The sequence below is a fragment of the Poecilia reticulata genome, chromosome 19, assembly GCF_904066995.2.
Source record: "Poecilia reticulata chromosome 19, P_reticulata-male-v2, whole genome shotgun sequence".
Lineage (NCBI taxonomy): Eukaryota > Metazoa > Chordata > Actinopteri > Cyprinodontiformes > Poeciliidae > Poecilia > Poecilia reticulata.
In genome coordinates, this window is record NC_088848.1 from 8289103 (window position 1) to 8298389 (window position 9287).

A 9287-nucleotide genomic window follows, 5' to 3' on the forward strand; every position below is an offset into this window, starting at 1 on the left:
TTATGAATGGCTAAGGGCCATGAAATAGAACATAGCTTTTTAATTTTTTTGTTGTTGTTTTCCATTTACTGTCACAGGCTCCAGTCCAGTAGGTGGCGGTAATACGCTGTTAGCCAAACGTGAGAGACATATCAGCAACCGAACAAGTAGCTTTATACTTTCTGTAGTCATCCCTGTAGCAGGGCTGTTTACATGTCTCAGTGGTCAGACCATGTCTTCTGGGTGAGAAAATCAAGCCTTGTCGGACAAGGATGAATAAGAGTGCGTCAACGGAAGGAGTTGCTGGTGTGGACAGGGGCAGCGCTGCAGAAGCTTTAAAGGAGCACGACTACGACTGCCGCAGCAATGGACTTTACCATAGACATAATATAAAAACTCTTATTAGGTCTATGGACCGTAAGCGGCCGTGTTTCATTGGCTAATGAAACGCACGTGCGTGACCGACTCACAAACACAAGCTAATGTACGTTGTGCACTAGCAGACCGGCGGGCAGAAAGTTTTTGTGTAAGGACTCGGAAAAAGAATGGTTCTCCACTGTCAGTGGGGTTTCTGTACAGGAGATGTCAGGTATCCTGATCGAATATGTGGAGCTAAAATTCACAGATTTCCAAAATCTGAACCGGAATGCCTTGCTTGGATCAAAGCTTGTGCACGACCGCATTTTCAGCTCAACCTTCGTAGGATCAATAAGAACAGAGGAGTGTGTGCTGGTGTAAGTATTATTGCTTTGCTTTCTTTGTGTTTAGTGAATGGGGATATTTTGAGTGATTGTTTATCCATTTGAGATTCTGCTTTACAGCTTCAGTAGTGTTATCCATTTTGTCGTCTGATGAATGGAACATGTAGATTTAATTGAGCGGAATACTATTTTACCAGCTGTTTCAGTATCTATTATAAATATGTATTGCGATAAATATATATATTACAATTTATTTGTTTGTTTGTTAGCATTTTGTCGGCGGGGATGGGCCAACAGCGTCCCATCCTTATCCGACACCTGCAGAGGGAGCCCGAGTGCATAAAGCAAGGCCTGCAAGAAGAAGAGCATCAGAAAGTGCAAGTAAGCATGACGGTCAAGACAAGAGACCACGGATTGGAGCAGAGAGCTTGTAAGTACACATTTTACATACGCACCTATAACACGGTTCTGATTCAAAGTTACTTTATTATTTATCATGTGTCACAATTCACATTTTCCAAAAACTTATGAACATTACTATCAATGTCATCACATGAACATGATGCAGGAACATCAGTCACTTTCATTTCAATTATTCACAGGATGCCATCTAAATCACAGTGAATGTTCTGAAATATTTACAGGGATACCTGCGATGCTGCGGTGAACAATGACGCAGACAAAAGGATGGGGGTGCAAACAGATGAACAGTGTAAGTGAGCATAACCAGTTTCGTCAATTTTTATTGCCTACATGTTTTTCAAATAAGGCACAGCATGATCTCGATAGAAAACTTCTAACATGGATTCCATAAACGGTGTGTCAGGCCACACTCTACATGTAGACCTTTGTGAGTGAAAACAATAGAGTCACAAAAATCACATCCAGTGATCATAAGAACCTGTGCATACTGCATGTGTGTCTTCTTCAGCTGAGCAGAGCCACATTGTTGCATTTCTAAGCAAAAATAGGGTAGCATGCATGCATCCAAAATGGTGGAATTTCGAGCGGCATATGGACACTTTATTTCTATTATACCTGACTGGCCACCATCACATACTTTACCATCGGGTGAAGCACCTAAGAAGGGAAAGCGATTACTGACCACAAAGCCACACTCGTGCAAGTCTGTAAATATTTAGATTTTTCTAAGGGCTCATTTCTTCCATGGAGTTCGTCCATGGGAAAAACTGGCTTAAAATTAAGTTCAACCAGGTTAAAAATTAATTGAATTGATTAATTTATGTTCATAGTTCACCACTTCAGTCAAAATTGGAATGCGTATTGTATGCAATGTTGGGGAATTTGCTGCAGTAAGCTGTGTTTTTTACAGTTTGTCTCTGATTAAAATGGTTAAAGGAATGGTTAGCATTTCAGTATGAACTTAATTTGCCCCGGAAGTCGTAACACAGACCCAGAAATAAACGAACAACGTCTCCTGGCAACGCCGACCTACAGCCAATATGCCAGTCAGGAGTGTTGCAGAAATACAGCATTTACTTCCAATGGCTTGTGTTGAATTAAAACCGTTATACACGTAATGCTGTACAATATCTAATACTAATTAATGTAGTCTACAAAACTATTTATCTTGTTCTGTGAGTAAAACATGTATCAAATCTTCAGATCAGATTTACAACTTCCAATGGCTATTTGAACTCTGTGTATGTAAGCAAGCATTTGTTTAAATACAAAATGTGATCTTGTGTCCTTAGGTGAACTTAATGGGGCATTGGAGAGAATCCAACAATTGAAGCTGACCATATCAAAACTCTCCCTTACTGGACCTCTTTCTAAGAGATGGTGTTTGCCTGATGAAGACTTTAAGTATTTCACCAGGTTTCCATCTAAAGAGGTCTTCTATGTTTTTTGGGCTTCTGTGGAACCTTCTGCATCAATGATTGCATACTGGTCTGAAGCAAACAGGATTGCAGCTCTTCGAGAAGCGATCAAGCTTGAGTTAACACCTGAGCATGAGCTTCCACTCATCGACGAGTTCTTTATGTTCTGCCTCCATCTGTCTGTTGGGCTGAAAGACAGAGTTCTGGCGGGGATGTTTGGGGTCAGTCACTTGCGAGTGATTCAGATCATCGTCACGTGGTCCAACTACTTGTACCTTGTGCTGGGGTCGGTACGAATCTGGATGACACGAGCGCAGGTCCGAAAGATGATGACCCCAATAGTCCGTCAGTACTGCCTCTGCACAAGGGTCATCCTTGCTTGTACTGAGCTCAGATGTGAAATCGGAGAAATGAAAACAATTTCTGAAACTTTGTTGCGCAAGAGGAAGTGTGTCACATATAAAGCTTTGGTTGGAATAGCTCCCTGTGGCGTCATCACCTTTGTGTCAAAATTATTTTCTGATTCCATCACAAATGATGAACTGACGAGGCTCTCTGGGATTTTGAAGTTACTTGAGCCAGGTGACGAGGTCATGGCACCCAAGAACTTTCATATTGACAATCTATTGAAAAATGTTGGGGCAAAACTCGTCGCATTCCCTGCGAACTCTGAGGACGGAATCAGCTCGAACCAACGGAGAGCCTGGAATGTTGCCAGGCTCCATGCTCTCGTTCACTGTGTAATTAAAAGGATAAAGGGGAACAGGCTTCTGGAGTCGACGATTCCTTTCACCCTAGCAGGAACAGTAAATCAGATCTGGTCCTGTTGTTGCTTCATGGCTAATTACCAGGGTCCTCTGGATCCTGAACGGGAGAAATGGATCAGTGACGTAAAAACGCTCTTCTAATCTGCAACAAAGGCCAGCGTTTTAATTTAAAACTAATGTTTGTTAGAAAGTAGTCTTATTTTATCTGATCTCACTCTGTAAATGTCTGTATTGTTATTTCAAGTGCAAATAAATGTTTTTCTATGTAACAAAATATTTTCATGACAATTGTTATCTGTCCATCAGTGTCCTTCAATTTCCTTCATCCATCTTTAAAGTAATAAGTCTAGTCAATTCATAATGATTTTGTTTGTTGTTCAAAAATGAAATCTACAATATATGTGACATTCTAAGAGTATAATGCTTTCTTTACTCATACCTGACTCAAGCCATCATATCGTCACCTTCCTAAAATCATAACTTTTTGGCAAAAGATGATTTTAACAAAAAAAAAAAAAAACTTTACAAAAAATGACGGGCTATTATTTTACAATAATTTGTAACCTGCATATTATTGTAACTTACAATAAGTAAGGTTACATATTGAAGGTGACAATATATAACTAAATGCAGTGTATAATATATTTCTATCTTTGTATACAAATACACAACAAATTTGTCAAATTCTCCTGCCGATAAGTTGATTTTTGCCTTTTTCTAAAATATGGACAATGACTTTCTTTGATCTGTAAATCATTGTCGGTAAAAAAAGTCTGAAGATTGTTAGACTCTTTACATACAGTTTTTCTTCTGAGTACGAGGATGTTTGTAGGTTGTAGATGTTTTTAATTTAATAGTTTTTACCCAACCATTTTTCTTTTTAATATTTTGATTATGAAAATGTCGGCCTCGAAATATCAATTATATCTGTGCTTGCTGACCAGATCTGCTGCATTCTGGAATTGTGATTCAGTGCTACAGAACTCTTGGCAGGGCTGCAAATGGCCCCTGGGCCACACTTTGGACACCCTTTCTTCTTGATTGGAGTAAGTTGAATGGAATCAACTTATAGGCGCCTTCTGCCACCTACTGTAAATGAGTAGGTAACACAATTAACTGCCACCTACTAAACTTAAATGTTCTCCTTATTTTCTTAATTTTCCAATTTTCTTCTAGACTCGGTACAATATTAAACTTAAGCAGACCTACCGTCAGTCTCATAATTATTACTTCCCTTCTATTTCTCTCACTAACATTTTTAAGTAAAACTGACTTCACAAATGTATCCCTTTATCAAAACCACCCTTGTATCATCTAAACAACTTTGAAGACCTCTTCAGAAGGTGACGCGGGTTTGTTTCCTGTCTCTCCTCCAGTCTCGCGATAGCCCCGAAACCAAATGCGTTCTTACGTCATGTTTCGTGCGTATCCTTCAACGCTTGCTTCTTTTTTAACAGCGTGACTTTAGCTTGTTGAGCTGAGTGGAACAGAGTGTGCAGAGTGACAGCAGTTGTTTTAAGATGTTGATTTTGTCAAACAGGATAAAGTTTTGTTCTCTGGCGTTCACCGCCGCCCGCCTGTACAGCAGCGGACCCGCAACGGCAAATAAAAACCCCCGGGTTTACTTTGACATTGCCGCAGACAACGAGCCTCTGGGCAGAGTGACATTCGAGGTGAGCAGTTAGGAGCTGTGCAGTTTCTTCGCTTTCAGCTTGTCAGCATTATTTACTCTGCTACGAAATATTCCTCCATCCTAAAATCGTATTTTTATTTTTCAAGCTCAACGCAGATGTTGTGCCAAAAACAGCAGGTAGGTGTTCATTTATGTTTTTCATTGTTACTTCTTTTTTTTTTTTACCTGAAAATCACAATAAATTAACGTTAGTATACGTGACAATATTAATGGAATTAATGTATGTAGAGATTGGGCACATGTCTGCTACTAAACTTGTGCAGAATTCAGTGATTTCATCTAAAGGCAGGCAGGTTTTAACTGGTTGAGTTTGGCTGGAATCCTAAAGATTTAATGCAGACAATTGTTGTTTAAAACTAATCTGCATCTGCTTTCTGGATCTCTCTTGAGAATGGAAGAAATAACAAATAACTGATATCTAATATTACTTGTAGAAAACTTCAGAGCGCTGTGCACAGGAGAACATGGATTTGGTTACAAGGGCTCCACTTTCCACAGGGTGATCCCTCAGTTTATGTGTCAGGTAGGGGATTTCCTCCCTTTATCATCCTGCTGTATGTAGCTTTTAGTAATTTTTGTTTTATTTAATTTATGTTTTCAGGGTGGAGACTTCACAAACCACAACGGAACTGGTGGGAAGTCAATTTACGGTTTGAGATTTCCTGATGAAAACTTCAAGCTGAAGCACACTGGACCTGGTAATAATGCCCTTTTGTATATTATTCACATTTCCATACTTTATTCTCTAGCAATGAAATACACGAATTTCCTCTAAAACAGTTGTGTTTGACATAAAACATGAGCTGAAACGATGGCCTCAATGTTTTCTTTTGCAATATTTGCACAACTGAAAACAAAAATGCATCACATTATCCAACTGCTTGTACTTGAAATAGTAAAATATATTCCTACCGCTATTAAAATTACCTGGCATGATTTCTACTATTGTAATGTGATTTTAAGATTTTGCAATTGTGTTTTTCCTGTCAAGCAAATGCTATAGTAAGATTGTTAACGTTTTAACCCTTTCCAAACAAATCAAACAGGGTATGTTGCAAATTTGTGGCATTAGACGCAGCTTTGCATACTGGTTGATGATCAAAATATTCAACTCACAGAGAGATTATTTTCTTGATGAAGTTATAATTGGGCGGGAAGTGAAAACAGGAATTCCTGCACAGTCATTGCTGATTCATTCTCACAGGTTAACTCTGCGAGATCATAACTGGAAGTACTTTACACTTCAACTGCTAGAGTGTTTCCTGTATAACATCAGTTTTTGTGTAATGTGCACAAACAAGCTCTTTAGAAGCATTAAGACCAGAAGCGAATTGGTGACAGATGTCTACAAATAATTAAAACCTTGACATACCTTCACACTGCTTCGGTCCAAACTGATTTTCTTACAGGGATTTTTTTTAAGAAGTGTACTTATTCATAGGGTATTAATTCCATAATTCCTCTAGCATGTCATGTCTTGAGATGAGCAAGGTAGCCATTGATTTTTTTTGTCGATAAACTCAAGTGTGTGCATGCACAGTTGGATGTTTCATGTACAACCTGTATGTGGGTGATGGAACGGACAATCAAGGGTGTGGCCTGGTTTGTTCAAACCTCCCATTCGTAGGAAAACACCTGAGAAGTGTGTTACCGTTTCAATTTACGTTAAGGGACTTGTTTTTAGTGACGGCTGGTATTTATCAGCCCTAAATCTGTATTAAAGTTCTATATGTTTAAAATGAGACAAAATGGACCAAAAATGTTTGTAAAGTGTGTAGCTCTACATTTAAAGATGTGTTTTTAGACTGACTTCTCTGTAGTTTTAAACTGCTATACTGCTATTTTAACCTTTGTTCTGATAGTAAATAAATGATCTGCGCTTTGTCCTAAGCGAAATATTGAGAAGCACAGAGGTAGTAGACAGCAAACAATGCAACGCATGTTAACTATGCTTAAAAAATGTACACTTGCAAACTGTTTTCCTTTCTCTAAACTTTCCAATAATATATTCATATGTTGTGGTTTGCAATATATGTGGGGGGTGTCAATGATTACTGGTTAATACATGTCAATTGAGCAGTCTTGACGATTGGGTAGGCAACCACTTTGGTAAAAAAAAAAAAAAAAATCTGTCACGAAAACTCAATTTGTGTGTTTTTTTTTAAGTGCCATAAAAAATTTAAATATATCTGTTCTGCATGCATTTGGATAATTTATTGGTTTCACATTTTTAAATTGAACTATTAAATAAAAATAACGGAGATGCACTTGTATTGTTCTTGTCATGTTTATCTTTCTCCACTAGGTGGGGGTTGTGTGCAGTTTTCATAAAATCCTAATCACTGGCTTGTCTGGATGAAATACTGCGTCAGTGGTAGCATTTGGAATGAAGTCTTTTGTATAAGTCAGGGAGTCAAAAATCTAATTCTAAAACTCTGCAGTGAAAGAAAAAAATCTGTATTTTCAGCCATTGATTAAATATTTTTCTTTTATATTTTCTGTGTTTTTAGGTATTTTGTCTATGGCCAATGCAGGACCCAACACCAACGGATCTCAGTTCTTCATTTGCACCACGAAAACAGAGTGGTAGGTCCAGAAAAACCTCACCAAAAACGTTGACAAATAATTTAAGCATTTTTTTCTTTGGGGTAATGTCAGACACTCCTCAAGGGGGCTTTCAGAAATACGTTACATTCTTTCTTCATCTTTTCTTACAACTTTGGGAGGGTCAATTTTAAAATATCCACAATATAAAATTAGCTGTTTAAAGAAAATATTTCATCTTTGTGGCTGTTGATTACAAATTTCTCTACTTTGGGTTTTATTTTGTGGTTTGCATAAAAATAAAAACCCAGTCGGTGGTGACAAATGCACAAATCTGTCTGAGTCCTGCTCACACAGATCCAAACTAATATTCACACTTCACCGTCAGAACCAAATTCTTAGATACTTACCCAAATTTACTTTCTATGCATTTATTTAGATAGGAAATGGTGTATGTCCAAAATTCAGAATAAAAAGCAGGTTACATTTCTACTTGTGTTCACTTTTAAAGCACTGGAAGATGAATATTTTCCTCTGGTAAAGGTCTTAATATCCTGTTTCTATTTTAAGCCTGGTATCATCTGACAAAGCTTTGCTCTGATTTAAGAGAAAAGTATTTTGTGTGAGAGGTGAAATGTTTCCCCTTCACTGTTGGCTCAGCTGCTCGTCTTGCTTGAATATTTGTAGCAAAAGTATTCAGTCAGTCAAACACTGATTTGACAAAGGCCGATTTAAAAAGGTAATTTTTGTCAAGAAAACAGTTCCAGTCCTATCCACCATTGTCCATCGGACAATACAGATGTAGCTGTCATGTAATCATTCTTATATGGTACTCATTTCCTGTTGAAGTGGTGTTTTAATTTTTAAACACCAGAAAAGGCCCATAATGATTTATTTATGTCTTTAAGATGTATTTATCTTGATATGAACTTCAGAGGTAATTTCTTTTCCCCTTTTGGAGGGAAAAACTTTAAATTTGGTCATGAAAACAGGCTCCAAAAACCAATCGATTACTCTTCTTGAAGATAGAAGTCTTGGTCGATCACCTCGCTGTCCAAGGCAGCAGCATTAAAACGGAGCTCTTCTTCTCTCAGGCTCGATGGCAAGCATGTTGTCTTTGGCAGTGTGAACGAGGGAATGGACGTGATCAAGAAAGTGGAGTCCTACGGTTCCCGCTCTGGGCACACCTCCAAGAGGATCATGATCACAGGCTGCGGGGAGGTCGAGTAGACTCCCGCGTGAGGACCTGGTTCTGTCAGAGTCTGCTGTAATCTCAACGGAAGATACCTTTCATTATTCATGGCACAAAGAGCTACCTCTCTTTGGTGAAAATGGATGGCTGCATTTCATGTTTCTATGGTTATATTTGTTGGTTTTTACTCTGGTACCCTGTGAGGCCCTTCAAATGTGAACATATTCAGCTGTAAATCAGGTTCTATGCATTTTTAAAAATGTATAAATTAGATTATTTTTGTGAAAGTGGAATTATTTGTTAAATTTTTGTAGCAGTACGTGAATGAAATGATTGTTGTCCTAAAAAGATACTTTTTACTTGAAAAGCGTGAAATAAAGCCAATTCAAAGTTATGAAGTTATTTTGCAACTGTTTTCTTTGGTACATTGCATCATTAGATAGATTATGGCCATCATAATCTATTGCCTTAAATGATTTTACTACAGCACAGAAAAATGTAGAAAAAAACATTTAATTTTGGGAGGTTCTTGCTTTACTTGAATGACATGTTCGCTCGTCTTTCCTGTTT

General features: G+C 38.0%; 2 protein-coding genes across 2 annotated transcripts; both read left to right on the top strand.

Annotated features, from left to right (window-relative positions):
* The first annotated feature begins 77 nt into the window (after nt 1-77).
* Nucleotides 78-3564, top strand: LOC103481468 (uncharacterized). Its single transcript, XM_008436927.3, has 4 exons — nt 78-713; nt 950-1110; nt 1325-1392; nt 2396-3564. The coding sequence occupies exons 1-4, from the start codon at nt 525-527 to the stop codon at nt 3427-3429; spliced, it is 1452 nt and encodes a 483-aa protein (XP_008435149.2). The 5' UTR covers nt 78-524; the 3' UTR covers nt 3430-3564.
* Nucleotides 3565-4701: 1137 nt separating this feature from the next.
* On the top strand, nt 4702-9111 carry ppifb (peptidylprolyl isomerase Fb). Its single transcript, XM_008436928.3, has 6 exons — nt 4702-4961; nt 5068-5098; nt 5416-5504; nt 5583-5679; nt 7492-7567; nt 8620-9111. Exons 1-6 carry the CDS (start codon nt 4809-4811, stop codon nt 8753-8755), a joined length of 582 nt encoding a protein of 193 aa, XP_008435150.1. The 5' UTR covers nt 4702-4808; the 3' UTR covers nt 8756-9111.
* The last annotated feature ends 176 nt before the right edge of the window (nt 9112-9287 follow it).

Coding starts and splice junctions, on each gene's coding strand:
- ppifb (XM_008436928.3), top strand. CDS start 4,809: ATGTTGATTTTGTCAAACAGGATAAAGTTTTGTTCTCTGGCGTTCACC. Junction 5,099..5,415: donor TGTTGTGCCAAAAACAGCAG/GTAGGTGTTCAT, acceptor TATTACTTGTAG/AAAACTTCAGAGCGCTGTGC. Junction 5,505..5,582: donor TCCCTCAGTTTATGTGTCAG/GTAGGGGATTTC, acceptor TTATGTTTTCAG/GGTGGAGACTTCACAAACCA.
- LOC103481468 (XM_008436927.3), top strand. CDS start 525: ATGGTTCTCCACTGTCAGTGGGGTTTCTGTACAGGAGATGTCAGGTAT. Junction 1,111..1,324: donor CGGATTGGAGCAGAGAGCTT/GTAAGTACACAT, acceptor AAATATTTACAG/GGATACCTGCGATGCTGCGG. Junction 1,393..2,395: donor GGTGCAAACAGATGAACAGT/GTAAGTGAGCAT, acceptor TTGTGTCCTTAG/GTGAACTTAATGGGGCATTG.